This window comes from Carcharhinus amblyrhynchos, chromosome 5, assembly GCF_965287045.1.
Source record: "Carcharhinus amblyrhynchos chromosome 5, sCarAmb.v2.hapA, whole genome shotgun sequence".
Taxonomy (NCBI): Eukaryota; Metazoa; Chordata; class Chondrichthyes; order Carcharhiniformes; family Carcharhinidae; genus Carcharhinus; species Carcharhinus amblyrhynchos.
The window spans coordinates 30,245,666-30,266,487 of record NC_137328.1 but is presented as its reverse complement, the minus strand read 5'-3'; the positions used below and the strand labels follow the sequence as shown (position 1 = coordinate 30,266,487).

The following is a 20,822-nucleotide window of genomic DNA, read 5'->3' as shown; positions in this document are numbered from 1 at the left end:
AGGTAATGTTGGAGTTGTACAGAGCGCTGGTTAGGCCACAGCTGGAGTATTGTGTGCAGTTCTGGTTACCTCATTATAGGAAGAATGTGATAGTACTAGAGTGGGGTACAGAGGAGGTTCACCAAGACATTGCCTGGGATGGAGCATTTGAGCTATAAGGAGAAACTTGATAGGCTTGGATTGTTTTCTTTAAAGCAAAGCAAGCTAAGGGGACATTATTAAGATGTATAAGATTACGGGAGGTATGAACAGGATGAGCAGCTGTTTCCCTTCATTGAGGGGTCAATCACAAGGGGGCATAGTTTTAGGGTAAGTGACAGAAGATTCAGAGGGGATTTGAGAAAAACTGTTTCACTCAGAGCATGGCAGGAATCTAGAATGAATTGTCAAGGAAGGTAGTGGAGGCTAGAAATCTTATAACTTTTAAAAATATTTAGATGGGCACTTGAAATATCATAACATTCAAGGATATGGGATAAGTGCAGGAAAATTAGACTAGTGCGCCTTATTGGTAGTTATTGTCAATGCAGACTCCATGGGCCAAATTACTCTATGACTCCAATCTCGGAATAAAAAATTGGAATTTATAAAACTGATCATGAAGCTGCCCTTAACCAGTTTGGCCTACCTATGACTCCATTCTGAAACCACAGTGATTGATTCTTAACTGCCGTCAGAAATGGCATAGCAAGTTGTGCATTTTTGTTAAAGTACAATCAATAGAAGAGCTACCACCACCTTCTCAGGGCAATTATGGTCAGGCAGAAAATACTGCCCTGGCCAATGCACCTACAAGAAAGTGTACCATACTTGTTTAAAAATTATATTCTATGAATTGTAATATGCCTTTAAGAAACTGCATCATGAAATCACTAGAAGGGAAGTATATCATGCAATCCAGTTTTAATTACACTTCTGCTTTTGAACAGAGCACAGTACACATGCAGCTCTGCTGCTGATATATTTAGCATAAATATTCCCATGTGTCTGACCTCAAAAGTGAACCCACAAAGTGTTTGCACATTTCCCTATCAACAATTATATCATAAAATGATAACACTATGAACGCTTGCTCCTTATCAGTTATTGCTAATGTTTTAATTGAATCTCTTCTAGTAACTCATTCTTTGATGCAATATTCAGTACCAGAGTTTTCATTGCAATTGAAGATTCAACACAAGACTGAAAATTAGGAATTATTTTTCTTCAATACTTGCATTAGGATATTTTTCAAGATAAGGTTGAAGAAGTGCTTCAGCTTCTTGGAGGTTGCCTTCACCTGTACCTGTTAAAATGTTATTTGGTTAAGATATAAAAAAACTCAGAGAAAGGTAGACCAAAGAAAAAGAAAATCACTTCCACTAAAAGCTACCCAAAGAAGTACATGAATGTTCATTTATATAGAGTTTTTCACAACCTCAAGGCACAAAGTGCTTCACAGGCAAGTAAATATGTTTGAAATGTAGTCATTGATGTAATGTTTGAGTTATAAGGAGAGGCCAGATAGACTGGGGCTTTTTCCTCTGGAGCATAGGGGACGTAGGGGCGATCTCATAGAAAACTATAAAATAGAGGAGCATAGATGAAGTAAATCAACATCTTTTCCCAAAGGTAGGGGAGTCTAAAACTAGGGGCATAGGTTTAAGGTGAGAGTGGAGAGATACAAAAGGATCCAGAGGGGCAACTGTTTCATTCAGAGGGTGGTGAGGACCTGGAATGAGCTGCTAGAGGCAGTGATAGTGGCAGGTACAATTTTGTTTTTTAAAAAGCATTTGAACAGTTACATGGGTCAGATGGTTATAGAGAGATAGGGCCAAGTGCAGGAAACTGGAACTAGTTTAGTGGTAAAAGCTGGGTGACATGGACGGGTTGGGCTGAAGGGTCTCCTTCCATGCTGTGACCTTCTATGACTCTAGAGAGCTCAGTAATTCATTTTCACAAAGCAAGGTCCTACAAACAGCAAGGAGCTAGTGACCAGATAATAGGCATGATTTTCTGACCTTGCTATGCTGGTCAAGTAATATAGTGAAGCAGAAAATGTTGGTGGGTGTCAATAATGGGACACCAGCCACAATCTTCCCATGCCATTTTTTCATGATGGGATCAGCCTCATATCGGGGAACTGTGTGAGGCTGATTTAAATAATAATTGTCTAACTGAAATCCATATAGCGAGCTTTGGATGGTATTATCTGGGCTCACTTGGTTTCCAACCTCATCAGTGGAAGTTCCCACCAACGGGGAGCACAGATGGTCCCCAGCAATGGGGACCTGACATGACGGCCTTGCTGGTGGGACTGGAGCCATTGAGTCCCCCGGGGAGGTGAAGGAAAGGGGGTGGCAGTGTCCCCTAGCAGGGGATGGGTGCAGTGGGGGAAGTAAGAGAGGAGGGAAGGGAGGAACTCTGTATCGGTTGTGGGGAGTGTGGGCTGATGTGGGGCAGGCCATCAGAGGTCGGTGCTGGCCATCAGCAGAGGGGCGGAGGGGGTGGGGGGGCATGTCAACTGATCTTCCAGTATACTGGGAGGTTGCCACATGCCTGATAGCCTTCTGAACACTGCTGCTGACCTCTTCTGTGGTCCTCCCCCATCCCTCGCCACCATCCCACTGCGATTCTCTGTATTGCACAGAATGCCATAAATTCATTTAACTCAGCTTGCCCAAAAAAATGGGTGAGAAACCATCCCACTTTCCTGCCTGTTGGGCACTTAGATTCATTTTGTGAAAAATTATGCCTTATATGTTTTAGTGGTTGAAGAATCGATATTCCCACCCAATTCCCCATACCCCAGAGATCTCTGGATTACTAGTCAGAGATATAACCTTCTAACTGTTTTGTTTGAATATTGCCATACCCAGTTCTACATATTGAAAGTCAACTGTTGTTAACAATATTTTTTAGCAGCAATTGTGACCATTCAATCTCTACCGCGTTTGCTCAGTGTCTGCATGGGTTTCTCAGGGTGCTCCCACAGTCTAAAAATGGGCAGGATAGGTGGGTTGGCCATGCGAAATTGCCCTTTAGTGTCCAAAGATGTGCTGGTTAGATGGATTGGCCATGTAAATTGCTCCTTAGTGTCCAAGGATGTATAGGTTAAGGGGATTGGCCCTGGTAAATATGTGGGGTTATGGGAATAGGGCGGGGTGGGCAGCACCTGGGTTATATGTCCTTTGGGAGAGTCAGTCCAGATGCAAATTGCCTCCTTCTGGACTGTATGGATTCTATGATTCCTCAACCCATTTACAAAATGGAAATCTGCATTGATTTATTTGACAAAATATTAAAAATTGCAATTATTCTATCGACAAGTAAAGACTTAGAAGCTATAAAAAGATTCAGCTTACCAAGAACTACAGTGATGTAAGTTTGATACATCAATAAAGTCAAGGCACACAATACAGCTCTCAAGCTATGGGTCCTAGCACCTTCACGCAGCATAGATAACCCCAGATCCTGCAGCAAACAGTGACATGTAAATACAACACAATCCTAACTCACTTACACAACTAAGAAAGGACATAAACAATTAAATTATTAGAAGTTATGAGTAATTATTTTGGGTCACATATTAAACATTATTCTACAAATGCCAAAATTTTGGGGAGCTGTTATTCACAGAAACATGAGAAGCTGGAGGCAGAATTCTTTTCTAAGTCACTCAGCCTTTCAAGCCTGCTCCATCATTCAGCTCGCTCCTTTGGTCCAAATTCTTTGATTACCTTCCTGATCAAAAGTTTATCAACTTCAGCCTTGAAAGTTGACCTAGCATCCTCTGCTTCAAGAAGAGAGCACACCAGATTTCAACTACCCCTTGTGTGAAAAGGTGTTTGCCAATTTCAACTTCTGAATAATTAAGTTCTTATTAAGCTCTTCTAATAAAGTTATGATTAAGTTTCCCTGTTCTTGAGTGAACTACCAGTGGAAATAGTTTTGCTGTATCCACCCTACTGTATCCTTTTAAAGTTTTAAATATCTTAAGAACATAAGAATTAGGAGCGGGAGTAGGCCATCTGGCCCCTCAAGCCTGCTCTGCCATTCAATAAAATGTCTGTGCATACAGGACAGACTTTTCCAACATTAGATTCTGGAGTACAAGGAGTCAATTTCCAGATCACAAACCTGTTTTTCTGATTAGTGGACTTTCTGGATGCTCTTTTCCAGATTAGTCAAATAACTACCTATGGGTTTTTCAACCAATCAGGGAGAGGAGGCAAGATGGCACATCTGATGTAGAAAATAAGAATCACAATTGAAAGTAACACCACAGCATTCAAAGTGGAAGAAGTGCATGAAGTAAGTCACTCAGCATGAAGCAGATGAGGACAATGGATGGAACAGGCCCCCAGATTCATGGACACATCCCTGCAGATAATGCTTGAAGCATTCGAATTTCCCGACTCCAACTTACACCAATATGCTATCAACTATGATGAGCTCCCCACCGTTCACATACAACATTTCCTGAAAATCTAATCAGTTTGTGCCATGGCATAAGAAAACAAACGCTAAACAAATGCAAATTCAGCATAATCATTAGAAACAAAAAAAATGCTCCTTCTTACAATCATTACTTTAGTAATACTAAGAAAATTATTTTGAAGCTATCAAATCATTGTTCTCACAGTCTAAGATGACTACAGTTTAAGAAAATGCACTTATGGAAATTTTTCTTTTCAATATTATATATATTCAAAGTTATGGAATATACGTGCAGATCCCAGTGTGAAAAATTAGTACAAAAGATCCTAAAATATCAATATCAAACATCAAGGCTGAAACTCGTATGTGACATTGGTTTTAGTTTAGGTGCCGATGTAGTTGTAAATTTGTATCCATTCGGAAAGTCAGAAATGCAGGAAACTTCTCTTATCAGGGCTACATTATGGATTATTTTGTGGTTTGCTGCCGTTGCTCAGGTGTGTCGCCATTGAGGTAATTTGTGAGTAGAAAGCTTCCAGGCCAAGCTCACTGAAGTGTGCATTCCGCAGAAAAATTGAGCACAACATGATGTATCAAAAATTAGAAAGACAATCTGGGCCTGGTTGTCAGTTGAAATTTATGCACTATTGCACTTTGCCAGTAGATGTCAATGTATGGCTATAAGAACAAATAATACTGGCATTGCCAGCCTTCCATTTTCAGCACACAGGCACAAAGCAAGTACTCTCAAATCAAGGTTCTACTTTAAAAGACTGTGAGAGGCAGTGGTGAAACTTCAAATGTAATTGTTGTAAATTATTTTTACACATACACACTTACTGATACATACCCGATTACCCGAAAATCCAATAAATTCAAGAAGTCGAAGAATCCTCAAAGGTAGCAGAGACAGCATCTGGGTGGGAAGGGGATGAAGCCATTTTAGTTCAATAAAGTACTCAAGTAACAAGTGTAGTAATATTTTTGCAACTTAGAGAATAGACAACTGTGATGTAACAGGGACATGCTGTACCAGGTTAAAAGCTCCAATCCCTAGTTTGATACCTCCTTCAAACTGGCAGTAGACATCGGTTTTGACTCGATCCTGTGTCATCTGTACGATCTGTTGACATTCTCTTAATAAATAGATCAAATATTAGCAAAAGTATACAAGATAAATGATAAACATAAATAATTAAATAAATAAAAATAACACTGATACCTAACCAAGAGTCTAAAGTATAAACCCACCTTATCACCAACTGGCACATTTTAATGTCATCTGGCTTCTATGTACATGTCAATCATTGCACTCCTGACATTAGCATAGCTTTACTTACAATTAACCAAATATATCAAAAAGGAAGTCATAAAGGATAGAGCTTTCTTCCTTCCAGAAAGAATCCTAATTTTCCATTTGTAGGAACCTTTATTTGATTTCATTCATCTCCCTCCCTTTCAGAGGGAATTGGCCACCAAAAACCTTCCTTCTCACTGGGACATTATTCGACCGATGCATTACAAGTGCATCAGGAACAAGCTCCTAAGTGAAGCTTGGAAATCAGCTGGATCTGGCGTGGGCATTTCTAGATAGCCCAAAAACCGAGGTACTGCAGTATGTCCCTGGCTCATTTAACCTGAATGGTGGCTTCACTATCAGGCTTAAAGATGCCCACAAAGCCAGTATGGTGTCTCAAAACTGGCTTCGACCCTGCCAAAATCCCAGCTGCAGTACTAAGACTTGTGCTGCAGAACCAGTCATGCCTCTGGCTAAATCATCCAAAATTGCGATGACATGCATACCAAGTTGCATCACAGCGTGAAGCCGGAAAAACAATAAAACTGGGCAGCAGGAGAAAAGGAAAGAAAAGGAAGCAAATCCTGCACTCCAGATCCCATAAAAAATCTGCCACATGTACCCAATGATCTGCGGGTCAATAGTTGGCTTGTTCAGTCATGTCACCCCACGGCAGAAACTCATGACTCTGAGTATTTGTCATCCTCACAATGAGGGACAGATGGTGAATAGAGCTACAGAACTGGCATCTACCTGACAATGTGAAAAATTACTTAGTTATGCCCTGTCCTGGCAATAAACATCAAGATAAATCCAGTCAAGCTGATTACTGCCACACCATCAAATATCAGCAAAGAATTAGAAGTTGTCATTGACAGTGCTATTAAGCAGTTTTTAGCATTAACCTGCTTACCGGTGCTCTGTTTGAGTTCTGTCAGCACCATTTAGCTCCAAACCTCCTTGCATCCTTGCTCCAACATGAACAAAAGAGCTGAATGCCAGAGGGAAGGTGAGAGTGACCACCCTTGACATCGCAACTGCACTTAATTGAGTGTGGCATTAAGGAGCCCAATAAAACTGACTCTTTTGGGAATCAGGGAAAAATCTCCATTGGCTCAAGTCATACATAACACGAAGATAGATGTGTGTTCTGGAGGCCAATCATCTCAGTCCCAGGACATTACTGCAGGTACGTATCAGGGAAATATTCTAGGTCCAACAATCTTCAGCTGCTTCATCAATAACCTTCCCTCTATCATCGGATCAGTATTGGGACAGCATGCTGATGACTGCAGTGCTCAGCCCCATTCACAACTCCCCAGGGAATGAAGCAGTCCTTGCCTACACACAACATCAAGCTTTCATTAATAAATGGCAAGTAATTATTGTGCCACAGAAATGCCAAGCAATAATAACCATCTAAAAACATTCCCCTTGAAATGTAAAGGCACTGTCACCAGTGATTCCCTCATCAACATCCTGGGTGACAACATTGGCCAAAGCTTAATTAGACCAGTCACAAAAATACTATGGTTATAAGGGCAGGTTAGAGGCTGGGAACTATAGGTCAGTCACCTGCTAACTCCCAAAGCCTCTCCACCATCTGTAAGCCACAAGTCAGGAGTGTGACAGGACACCATGTAGAACAAAACCATCTGTTGAATTGACATACAATCCACCACCTTCAACATTCACTCGCCCCACTACCGGTGCTCTGTTCTTACATGTGTGTACATAGAACATTACAGCACAGTATAGGCCCTTCGGCCCTCAATGTTGTGTCGAGCTATGTCCAATTCCAAGATCAAGCTATCCCACTCCCTATAATTCTGGTATGCTCCATGTGCCTATCAAATAACCACTTGAAAGTTCCGAAAGTGTCCAACTCCACTATCACAGCAGGCAGTCTATTCCACACTCCAACTACTCTCTGAGTGAAGAATCTACCTCGGACATCCCTCCCATATCTCCCACCATGAACCTTATACTAGGCCCCCTAGTAACAGTTACATCCACTTAGAACATAGAACATAGAACATAGAACACTACAGCACAAACAGGCCCTTCGGCCCACGAGTTGCGCCGATCACATCAACACCTACCAACCTACAGACCTATCTATAACCCTCAATCTCATTAAACCCCGTATACTCATCCAGAAGTCTTTTAAAAGAGTTCGCCTCCACCACCACTGACGGCAGCCGATTCCATTCACTCACCACCCTCTGAGTGAAAAACTTACCCCTAACATCACTTCTGAACTTCCCTCCCTGCACCTTAAATCTGTGTCCTCTCGTAGCAACCATTTCAACCCGGGGAAATAGCCTCTGAGAGTCCACCCTATCTATTCCTCTCAACATTTTGTAAACTTCTATCAGGTCGCCTCTCAACCTTCGTCTCTCCAGGGAAAAGAGTCCCAGCTCCCTCAACCTAACTTCATAAGGCATGCCTCCCAGTCCAGGCAACATCCTTGTAAATCTCCTCTGTACCCTTTCAATAGCTTCTACATCTTTCCTATAGTGAGGCGACCAGAACTGCACACAATACTCTAAATGAGGCCTGACAAGGGTCTTATAAAGTTGCAGCATTACCTCCCGACTCCTAAACTCAATCCCTCGATTAATGAAGGCCAGTACACCATACGCCTTCTTGACGACCTCCTCCACCTGCGAGGCCGATTTAAGAGTCCTGTGGGCCCGGACCCCAAGATCCTTCTGCTCTTCAACACTACTCAGACTTCTGCCCTTGATAGTGTAAGGAAATAGTCTCTGCACGTCCACTTTATCAATCCCCCTCAACATCTTATAAACTTCTATTAAGTCGCCTCTCATTCTCCTCCACTCTAAAGAGAAAAGCCCCAGCTCCCTCAACCTTTCCTCATAAGGCCTACCCTCCGAACCAGGCAGCATACTGGTAAATCTCCTCTGCACTCTCTCCAATGCTTTCACATACTTCTTATAGTGAGGTGACCAGAACTGAACACAATATTCCAAATGTGATCTCAACAACGTCCAGTATAGTTGTAGATGGGACACTGACTGTCCCATCTGCAAGTTGCACATTAGCAACTCACCAAAGACTTCTTTAACAGCATCTTTCAAATCTGTGTCCTCTACCACCTAGAAGGCAAGGACAGCAGACTCATGGAAATGCCCCCCACCCACTCAAAGCTTTCCTTTGAGCAACACAAGGGTGGCATGGTAGCACAATGGTTATCACTGCTGCTTCACAGCTCCAGGGACCTGGGTTCAATTCCCAGCTTGGGTCACTGTCTGTGTGGAGTTTGCTCATTGTCCTCATGTCTGCGTGGGTTTCCTCCAGATACTCTGGTTCCCTTCCACAGTCCAAAGATGTTAGGTTAGGTTAGGTTAATTGGCCGTGCTAAAAAAAAAATTGCCCCTAGTGTCCTGAGATGTATAGGTTAGAGGGATTAGTGGGTAAATATGTAGGGATATGTGGGGTAGGGACATTGTGGTCAGTGCAGACTCGAAGGGCCAAACGGCTGCTTTCTGTACTGTAGGGTTTCTATAAACAAACTTGGAACTATCTCACCATTCATTCATTGTCACTGGGCCAAAATCCAGGAACTCCCTTCTTAATGGCACCTGTAGGCATATTTTCATCACATTGACTGCAAGGATTCAGGTGGTTCAAGTGCAATAAGGGACAGTCAGACCAGCAACACTCAAATCCCAGAAATTAATTTTTTAAAAATCAAGAAGCAGCAGCAGGTGAGGACAGAGAAGCCTGCGTGCCTTAATCCCTGTGAAGGAAACAGTGTCGCCCATCATGGGAGACACTTCGTGTCACAAAGGCCATAATTGGGGTGTTTGATTATGAGGGTAACTGCACACCTAATCCTCCTCCTCTTTTTCATTTTACTCATGAATTATAAATTGCAGATGATGGTAGGAGGGAGGGAGGAACTTAAAACAATTGTCACCAACCAAATTAATGGCACTAAAGATTAGTATCATTCCTGGACCAAATGGCCTGCATTTTAATGTTACAAAATATGCCATTGCAGAGATATTGGATTCATTGGTTTTAATTTTCCAGATTTATTTTTGCTCTGGAAAGGTCCCAGAGAATTAGAAAGCCCCAAGTTTAATGATCCTTTTAAGAAAGGAGGAGAGAGAATGTAGGAAACTGTAGGCAAAATGCTAAATTCATTATTAAGGAATAAGCAGCAGGACATTTAGAAAATCATAATGCAATCAGGCAGAGTCAACATAGCTTCAATGAAAGGAAAACCAAGCCTGACAAACTGCTTTGAGGTTGTGATGAGTAACATAAGTAAAAGGGGAACAGTAGGTGTGGCCTGGGTTTCCAAAAGACATTCAATATGAATGGTTACTGCACAAGATGAAAGCTCATGGATTGGTGGTCATATATCAGGGTGGAGAATTGGCTAAATAACAGAAAACAAATTCAAGATATAAACAGGTCAATTTTCTGGCTGGCAAACTGTAACTTATGGGGTGCCACAGTGATCAGTTGCTGGGACCCCAACTATTTAAAATCTACAGTATATAAATGACTTGGATGAAGGGGTGGAATGTATTGCAGTCAAATTTGCTAATATAAATAGATGGGAAAACAAGCTATAAAAAGGAGAAAGAGTCTAAAAAGAGATACAGATAGGTTAAGTGAGTCTCCAAAAACTTGGCAGGTAGCATATAATGTGGGTTATTTACTTTGAAAAGAATAGAAAAGCAAAATATTTAATGGACAGAGTACAGAATTTTGTGTGACAGAGGGATCTAGGTATTTTAAATGAAAAATGTTAGCAAAATAATGAAGAAGGCAAATAAAATGTTGGCCTTCATTGCTAGCGGTATGGAGCCTCAAAGTAGGAAAGTCTCACTACAACTGTACAGGGCATTGCTGAAATTACAGCAAGAGTACTATTTACAATTCTGGTCTCTTTATTTAAGGACATAAACACTTACATTGGAAGCAGTTCGGAGAAGGGTAACCAGGTTAGTTCATGGATTGAGGAATTTGAGGGGGCATATAGATAGGCAGAAGGATCTGAGTGTACAGGTACACAGGTCACTGAAAGTGGCAACGCAGGTGGAGAAGGTAGTCAAGAAGGCATAAAGCAAGCTGGCCTTCATCGGCCGGGGCATTGAGTTTAAAAATTGGCAAGTCATTTTGCTGCTTTATAGAACCTTAGTTAGGCCGCACTTGGACTATAGTGTTCAATTCTGATCGCCAGACTACCAGAAAGATGTGGACGCTTTGGACAGGGTACAGAAAAGGGATGTTGCCTAGTATGGAGCGCATTAGCTATGAGGAGAGGTTGGAGAAACTTGGTTTGTTCTCACTGGAATGACAGAGGGCGACCTGAAAGAAGTCTACAAGATTATGAGGGGCATGGACAGAGTGGATAGTCAGAAGCTTTTTCCCAGGGTGGAAGAGTCAATTACTAAGGGGCATAAGTTTAAGGTGCAAGGAGCAAGGTTTAAAGGAAATGTATGAGTTAGATTTTTTTTACACAGAGAGTGATGGGTGCCTGGAACTCATGGTTGGGGAAGGTAGTAGAAGCAGATACGACAATGACTTTTAAGGGGCATCTGGACAAATACATGAATAACATGGGAATAGAGGGATATGTCCCCTGAAGGGTAGGGGTTTTAGTTCAGTCGGGCAGCATAGTCTGTGCAGGTTTGGAGAGCCAAAGGGCTGTTCCTGCGCTATAATTTTCTTTGTTCTTTGAACAGTTGAACAGGTTAGACTTCTAAACTCATTCGACTTTAGAAGAATGAGAGATGGCTTTATTGAAACATAAAATATTTTGAGGGGGCTTAACAAGGTAGGTCCTATGAGTTGGTTTCCCCTCATGGGAGAATCTTAAAGTAGGTGGCATAGTTTCAGGAACTTATATAGCACACAGAGGTTTTTGTTCGTGGGCTGCTCTGGAGTTCATATCTGTAATTTCGTAATTTGTAATTTTGCGATTATGAGTGTCTTTGCCACCACCAAACAAGTGAAATGATCAGGAGCATGAGGAACAGGGGGATGCTGAGAAGCAAGGAAGAGAAGCTTTGTTTCAGGCAGAGGTTTGTGATTTTTTGGGGGGGATTCCTGATGCCAAGAGCTGTGTGATTGAATATTTTCAAGGTTGAGACCGAAAGATTTTTGAACTATAGGGGAACAGAAGGTTACGGAAGCAGAAAAGTGAAGCTAAGGCCAAATTCATAGTACTGAATGATAGAGTTGGCTGGAGGGGCCATGTGGTTTACCCCACTCCTATTTCTTACATTAGCATGCATTTCTTACTTTCTCCTCTCCCTTCACCACAACCCACCTCATGTTCTGTTTTCATTTCAGATACCCAAAACCTGGAACCTGTCCAGAAGGGAGATAGCAGTGAAGATGAAAGAAGGGACAGGCTGTAGAAGAGGACTCATGGACGCACACAGCAAAATGCTCTTTGTCTGGAAATCCTGCCAGAAATGCTGCACAAGAAGCTTGGAAGAGTTAAACACCAACATAGTATAGGCCTCTGTGCAGAGCTTGGAGCTCAAACTAACAGAGGTGATAGTCAATGTACTTTACAATGCGCCTCGGTTTACATATCGGGAAAGGACTGACAAGTTGGTTCTCTATTCCACTGGGAAAAAAGGCTGAGGGGTGACCTGATAGAGATCTTTAAAATTCTGAAAGATGCTGGCTGGCATGGTGGCACCGTAGTTAGCACTACTGTCTCACAACGCCAGGGACCTGGGTTCAATTCCAGCCTCGGGTCACTCTCTATATGGAACTTTTACATTCTCCCCGTGTCTGCCTCTGGGCGTTTCCTCTGGGTGCTCCGGTTTCCTCCCACAGTTCAAAGATGTATGGGTTAGGTTGCTTGGCTTTGCTAAATTGCCCCTTAGTGTCAGGGGAACTTGCAGGGTAAAGACATGAGGTTACATGGATAAGGCCTGGGTGGGATTGTTATCAGTGCAGGCTTGATGGATCAAATGGTCTTCTTCTGCACTGTAGGAATTCTATACTTCTTTTGAAAAAGGTACAGGTGGTCACTTCATATCCCCACACTGGTGGAGTCCACCGTGATTCAGAGTTGAGGAGGAACTTCTTCACTCAAAGGGTGGTGAATCTCTGGAATTCTCTGCCCATTGAAGCGGTGGAGGCTACCTCGCTAAATATATTTAAGTCACGGGTAGATAGGTTTTTGATAGACAAGGGAATTAAGGGTTATGGGGAGAAAGCAGGAAAGTGGAACTGATCCACTTCAGATCAGCCATGATCTTATTGAATGGTGGGGCAAGCTCGAAGGGCTAGATGGCCTACTCCTGCTCCTATTTCTTATGTTTTTATGTGATGCAGCACGTGATAGCCAATGTCACAGTTCCCACTATAGTATGAATGATTTATAGCAAAGCTTGAGGATTGGGTGGAAGCTCAGATTGCTGCCACCATAGCTCTAGACAACACTGGTCAAGAATATCTCAAATCTGGTTTCAAACAGATTAGTTGGATTATTATGTCACCACCCCAGCAAAGTGGTAGTAGCTTTTGAACCTTCTGTCCTCTCTCAGAATAACATCATTTTTGCTCCCATTTTGCATCTCTTCTGATGTTTTCTGTTGGGCTCATTGGCCCAATGCCTGGAGGTCACAGTCTCAGGAAATCAGCAGTGTCGTCAATGGAAGCTCAGCATCCTTTTACACTTACACTGCAGACACTAAGGAAGCACCTTGGAGCACACAGGAAAAGCAAAGCACAAATGTACAAGAGTAATTATTTTTGAATCTTTTAAAAAAATTGAAACTATATTTTCTGGTGGTTCTTGTCTTTTGTGTTGTCACAAAGTGAATGGTATCATTGTCAATGATGAGGGAAAGTTAAGCAGTGCAAGACTTTTGATAATTGGGGAGGTGTGAACAAGGTTACTGGAATTCGTCATTATTTATCTGACCAAGTAGAGCCTGGGCAGAAAAGGACCATATATGTAGCTTCCCTTCCACTAGTTCCCATCATCCTTCCTCTTGCTCATTCTTCTGATCATCTGATTTGTACTCCAGGATTCCCCCAGAGCAGCCCAGGTAGCAGAAATGTGAAGACTTCAATGTGTGCTATACAACATTCCTCCAAGAATAAGGTTTTCATCGTAGGCTTGCTGCATGTGCATGTGTAAGTGTGGGTTCCAGTCTAGAGTGCTGTGCCATGTTGATAAACCTTGCTGCCCAAAGCTAATCTTTGTGATATGCGATGGTGGAACAAATGCATATGGCACAGTGGATTGCCAAAGAATGAAGGAATCAGGACTACTGTCAGGATAATGGGCATACACCAATTTGATGTAAAAACAGAAAATGCTAAAGAAATTCAGCAGGTCTAGCAGCATCTGTGGAGAGAGAAACAGAGTTCATGTTTTGAGGCCGTATGACTTCTTCAACTATATCATGTGTTTCTTGTGATCATATACCAGCTGCAAATTGAGAATGTGAATCCTTTTCAGTTCATTAAATCAAAGAGTTCAAAATATGCACGCAAGTCAATGTGCATGAAGTCAGCAGCATTCAGATTTACAGGAAGACCAATTGATGCAAACTCTCAGGTTTCACCACTTGGTTTTGTCTGGCAAGAGGGAATGAGATTCACATGTTCGCTCCTTCTGCAGCAATGCACTGCAAAGTATGAGATATTGCTTATAGTTCCAATACAAGCTAGGCAGACGTAAATCACAAGCCACAATCATCCTGACAGCTGCACACAATGCTGTTGCAATCCCTTAATGGACACCCTTAGCATCATTCTCAGCCTTTATCATCACCATTTATATACCCTTTATCCCTTTGTTTATGCCATCCTTATCGAGTAAACCCTCCAACCAACTCCCTCCATTCTCATTGTATAAATCTTGTCCAATTTTTCTTGTCTTCAGCTCTGACAAAGGGTCATCCTGACTCAAAACATGACTATTCTCTCTCCAAAGATGCTGTTAGACCTGCTGAGATTTTCCAGCATTTTCTGTTTTGTTTCAGGTTCCAGCTTCTGCAGCATTTTGCCTTTATCTGTTATTTCCCTGTTTTGAACACTCGATGCTAACTGTAGTACTCGGTAGATTTCAGCCACAGCCTCGTTTGTGAAGCAAAGGCACCTCAAATATTGGTCCTCGTTGAAGCTGACATGAGAAAATTGTTCCCCAAATACTTCCAGGCCTCCTGTTGAGAGCCTATTCTTTCCCCAAGACCACCCCAACCCCACAACTCCCCTCTCCTCCTCCTCACTTTGTGTGGCCTTACTTAATTCTTCCAGTTATTCTCACTTCCTTAGCAAGCCACCCATGATCAGGAACAACTTTTATCATTACAAGTTTCTCAATCAACAAGGAACTAAAAAACGGGCACTAATTGCTCCAATTTAGCCCCAAAACCGTCCATCTAGGGTCAATTATACAATGGCAGGCACTGAGGTACGTGGAGCTCTTGCTTCCCAACAAAACCCGCAATGCTCGGCGCACTCGGTGAGGGTAACAACCAAAGAGGTCAAGACACATTCTGTGTGCTTTCCCTCTCATATTTTAATGCCATGCCTACTTCAAGATACAAGACACAGTTGAAGAGCAGGCTGCATAAAATTTGATACCCTCTTTTTTCACCTGTGGCCAGGCACTAGAGCCATCAATACCACGCCTCACGCCAATACCAGATACCCTTCATACCTCCCACTGCCCATCATCCAAGCTGGAAATTTCCCAGACCAATTTTTCCTAAAAAAAAATTCGAAGCGCTGAACGAACGAGAAAACGGAGGAGTTTCCGTTTTTTTGGGTGAGATTAAAAATGCAATCTTATGACAGAAGTGCAATTCTCACCAGGAAGAGGGAACCGAGAGTAAGCTCCCAGTGAAGCTGGTTGCAGGGTGCTTATGGCCCCATTGCGCAAACGCCCTGATCTCCCAATGCACTGGGAAATCTCCTGTCACTGTCCTCACCCCCTTGAACATTGGCACATACCCATGCCCTCTCCCCCGCTCCCTGTGCTAGTCCTCCACTCCCTCTAATCACTTCTTTTGCTGATCAACCAGTGCAGTGGGTCAGAAAGATCATGCCCCATGTCATTGGCTGCTGGAATATCTAGAAAGATGCAACCAAATGTCAATAATTTATTAATTGTATCAGTCCAAACCAACCTTACTTGGTTTGGAGCTTATTTGTGTGAAGGTTCATGTAGCATTTGCACCACTATACAACTCACTGGAAAGTTTGCATAAAAAACCATTTTTAATCAGAATTCCTTAGGGTTAGAGAGAAAGAGTCATTTACCTGTAGATGTTGTAACTTGTTCGTATTTTAATTCCTCCTTTAATAAAATTTATCATATTTTCATCCTAGAAAAAGAAAACTTGCGTTTATGTTGTGCCTTTCATGTCTTTAGGACATCCAAAAATGTTGTAAGGTTGGAAGTGAGGCAGCCAAGTTATGTAAAGTCCACAAAATAACAATGTGATAATGACCAGATAATGTGTTTTGAGATTATTATTAATAATGTTGAGGGATGGGCAGGAGATTGGAAAGAAAAAAAATCTTCCCTCTCTTGAGCAGTTCAACAGGTATATTCCACCTCTGGTGCTACTCACAAAAGCAATGACCATGCAGGAACCTAGTGTACCACAAGCTATTCAACAATGGGATGAATGTAACAGCCGAACCTAATCCTGTTCTGATCCAGTACCCACACATGCAGGTTTTCCAGCAATGGCAATTGAGCAGTAATCAGGAACAGAGAATTCCAGGCTGATTTTATCTTATCCCAACTCTGGGCTGTTGAGATCAATTATTTGCACCCTCATTGTTGTGCACAGTGAGATCAGCTAATCCAACCTTCCTAGTTCCATCCAGGTTATTGGGAGGGGAGTGAAGGTGGAGAGGACAGGGAAGAAAAAGAGAAAGAAGTTTCATTAATTAGCTCAAAATAAAAGGGAAGCAGCACAAACTGGAATTTTCATTGCTGGAATCTGCAGCAATCCCTAATAAAATGCTTTTGTAATATGGGCCGAGATTCTCCCAGCCTGCTGCACTGCTCGAGCATGCATAGTAAGTAGTCTCACAACACCAGGGTAACGTCGAACAGGCTTATTTGTTATCATGAGCTTTTGGAATGCCACTCCTTCATCAGGTGAGTGCAGGATTTGTTTCACAAACAGAGTAAAGTAAGACACAAACTCAATTATAAGATAATGATTAGAATGCGAGTCTTAACAGGTAATCAAGTCTTTACAGGTGCAGACAATGTGGGAGGAGAAAAGGTTAAGCACAGGTTAAAGAGGTGTGAATTGTCTCCAGCCAGGACAGTTAGTGAGATTTTGCAAGCTCAGGCAAGTCGAGGGGGTTACAGATAGTGAGACATGAACCCAAAATCCCGCTTGAGGCCATCCTCATGTGTGTGGAATTTGGTTATCAGTTTCTGCTCATCGATTCTGCATTGTCATGTGTCGTGAGGGTCACTTGTCCCAAGTTTGTCAGGACACGAGACATGGCGTACAGAGTATCCTTCGTTGTTCAATACTTCCCTGGAGCGAAGAAGCTACGACATCTTCTCCGGAGCCTTCAACATGTAATTGATGAAGATGAGCATCTCGCCAAGGCCATCCCTACATCCCCACTTCTTGTCTTCAAACAGCCACATAGCCTCAAACAGACCATTGTCCACACCAAACTACTCTTCAGGAGAACAGTGAAGATAACACGACACAAACCTGCCACAGTAACCTCTGCAAGAAGTGCAGGATCATCAACACAGATGCCATCATCTCACATGAGAACACCATCCATCAGGTACATGGTACATACGTAGGCAATTTGGCCAATGTTTTCTACCTGATGTGCTGCAAGAAAGGATGTCCCGAGGCACGGTACATTGGGGAGACCATGCACACGCTACGACAACGGATGAATGAACACCGCTCGACAATCTGTTCTCTTCCTGTTGGCGAACACTTCAGCAGTCACGGGCATTTGCCCTCTGATCTTCTCCAACACGGCTTTCACGACACATGACAACGCAGAGTCGCTGAGCAGAGCCTGATAGACAAGTTCCGGTTGATGGCGTCAACCGGGATCTTGGGTTCATGTCACACCATCTGTAATCCCCACGGCTTGCCTGGGCTTGCAAAATCTCATTAACTGTCCTGGCTGGAGACAATACACATCTCTTTAACTTGTGCTTAACTCTCTCTCTACTCTCATTATCTGTACCTTTAAGACTTGATTACTTGGAAAGACTCGCATACCAACCATTATTTTGTAAATTGAGTTTGTGTCTTAATATGTCCTGTTTGTGAACAGAACTCCCACTCACCTGATGAAAGCTAGTGGCTTGTGCCACCAAATAAACCTGTTGGACTTTAACCTGGCATTGTAAGTGTTCCCCAACAAGAAGGGAACACTTGCCTTGTGATTGTCAAGCGGTGTCCTTCATCCGTTGTTGTAGCATCTGCATAATCTCACCAATGTACCATACCTCAGGATATCCTTTCCTGCAGCATATCAGGTAGACAATGTTGGTTGAGTTATAACAGAATGTGCTGTGTAGCTGGTGAATGGTGTTCTCACGAGATGATGGCATCCATGTCAATGATCCACTACATCTTGCAGAGGTTGCTGTGGCAGGGTTGTGTGGTGTCATGGCCACTGTTCTCCTGAAGACTGGGTAGTTTGCTGCGAACAACGGTCTGTTTGAGATTGCGTGGTTGTTTGAAGGCAAGTAGCGGAGGTGTGGGGATGGCCTTGGTGAGATGTTCGTCTTCATTGATGACACGTTGAAGGCTCCAGAGAAGATGTCGTAGCTTCTCCGCTTCGGGGAAGTATTGGACAACAAAGGGTATTCTGTCCGCTGTGTCTGCCTTCTGAGGAGGTCTGTGCGGTTTTTCACTGTGGCATGTCAGAACTGTTGATTGATGAGCTGAACACCACATCCTGTTCTTACGAGGGCGTCTTTCAGCGTCTGTGGGTGTCTGTCGCAATCCTACTTGTCTAAGCAGCTGCTGTGCTTGAGCAGCGCAGTGGGCTGGCAGACACCAGCCTACAGTGGAGTTCAACACCAGCGTCACACTAGTTGCGAGTTGCCGAGGCACTTCTTTTGAGCGTAATCAGCTCCGCGCCAAGCTGATTATCATATTGAAATTACCATTTCAATAGAGAACAGCATGGTGGCACAGTGGCTAGCACTGTTGCCTCACAGCACCAGGGACCCGTGACCGATTCCCGGCTCAGGTCACTGTCTGTGTGGAGATGCACATTCTCCCCATGCTTGTGTAGATTTCCTCTGGGTGCTCCAGTTTCCTCCACAGTCCAAAAGACATGCTGATTAGGTACATTGACCCAAACAGGCACTGGAATGTGGTGATTAGGGAATTTCACAGTAACTTCATTGCAGTGTTAATTTAAGCCTTACTTGTAACTAATAAATAAAACTAAAATAAAAAAACTGATTAGTGGGCCCTGGATGATATTCTCTGACCCAGCTCGTGTTCCCCCCCAACTCTGCTGGGTTTATGACTGCTCCCCACTAACAAGGAACGGACGCCCAGACCTGGCTAGAGGGAACAGAGACCACTGAGGCCCCCTGGAGGTTGGAGCAGGGAGGATATCTCTTGGGCAGTGCCAGCCTGCCCACTAGGCACCGTAAGAAGTCTGACAACACCAGGTTTAAGTCCAACCGAAGAGATCATTCACCTGACAAAGAGGTAAACCTCGAAAGCTTGTGAGTTTACTATCAAATAAATCAGTTGGACTTAAACCTGGTGTTGTGAGACTTCTTATTGTGTTTACCCCAGTCCAACGCCGGCATCTCCACATCATGACTAGGCATCGAGCAGTGTCAAGGGTGTGGGGCGGGGGAGGGGGGGTGTGACCCGCTGCCATTTTGCTATTGGGATCAGTGGGAGATGGAGGAACTGGGAGATTGAAGTTTGCTGGGGGGAGGGGGGAGGAGGTGGGAGTGCACAGGATTTGACCCGGGAGATCCAGAGGCCAGCAGTAGGGGAGGGGTGGGGTGGTCAAGAGACCAGCGATCAGGGGTGTTGCAGGACTGGCCAGTGATTGGAAACGCCATCAACGAGGGAGGCTGGCAATGGAGTACCACTGTGCATGCGCCAATCTCCACGCGGACAAGTTGGCGCATGCACACTGGCCCCGCTATGCCGCCAGCCTTTTGGGCAGGAATAGGCTTTGCCCACCACTTACCAAAGTGAACCCCACTGAGGCACTCTGCATTGCTCTCAGTATTGGAGATACGCTCTGGTAGCTATGCCCAAAAAACCGGTGGAAAATAGTCCGTCTTCCCACACGTTGGGCACTTAAGAACATAAGAACATAAGAAATAGGAGCAGGAGTAGGCCATCTAGCCCTTCGAGCCTGCCCCGCCATTCAATAAGATCATGGCTGATCTGTTGTGGCTCAGTTCCACTTTCCCGCCCTCTCCCCATAACCCTTAATCCCCTCTCTTATCAAAAACCCATCAACCCGCGTCTTAAATATATTTAGCGAGGCAGCCTCCACCACTTCAACGGGCAGAGAATTCCAGAGATTCACCACCCTTTGAGTGAAGAAGTTCCTCCTCAACTCCGTTCTAAACCGCCTCCCCTTTATCTTGAGGCTGTGCCCCCTAGTCCTACTGTCTTTTTTGAGCGGGAAGAGTCTCTCCACCTCTATCCTATCCATCCCATTCATCATCTTATACGTCTCAATGAGATATCCCCTCATTCTTCTAAACTCTAACGAGTACAAGCCTAGTTTATTCAGCCTCTCCTCATAGCTCAATCCCCTCAACTCCGGTATCAGCCTAGTAAACCTCCTCTGCACTCCCTCCAGGGCTAAAATATCCTTGCGCAGGTGCGGCGCCCAAAACTGCACACAGTACTCCAGCTGCGGCCTCACCAATGCCCTATACAGCTGCAGCAAGACCTCCCTACTTTTATATTCAATCCCCCTCGCTATGAAGGCCAGCATCCCATTCGCCTTCCTGACCACCTGCTGCACCTGCAAGCTGGGTTTTTGCGACTCATGCTTAGACTTTATTTGGGAGAATCCCAGCCATAACTTCTAACTGCAGAGACAAGAAAACAGGAAAAGTAATGTTTGAGATCAA

The 20,822-nt window shown here is 43.5% G+C and overlaps 1 protein-coding gene across 4 annotated transcripts in view; it reads right to left on the bottom strand.

Annotated features, from left to right (window-relative positions):
- ttc39b (tetratricopeptide repeat domain 39B) overlaps positions 1-20,822 on the bottom strand; it is a 199,518-nt gene that overhangs the window by 44,407 nt on the left and 134,289 nt on the right. For all 4 annotated transcript variants that reach the window (XM_080188566.1, XM_080188564.1, XM_080188563.1 and 1 more), the window contains 5 exons: positions 15,998-16,062; positions 5,453-5,555; positions 5,270-5,335; positions 3,345-3,453; positions 1,218-1,285 (listed from right to left, as the gene is read on the bottom strand). In XM_080188566.1, the coding sequence (XP_080044692.1) occupies positions 1,218-1,285; positions 3,345-3,453; positions 5,270-5,335; positions 5,453-5,555; positions 15,998-16,062 (411 nt within the window). The remainder of the gene's footprint in view (positions 1-1,217; positions 1,286-3,344; positions 3,454-5,269; positions 5,336-5,452; positions 5,556-15,997; positions 16,063-20,822) is intronic.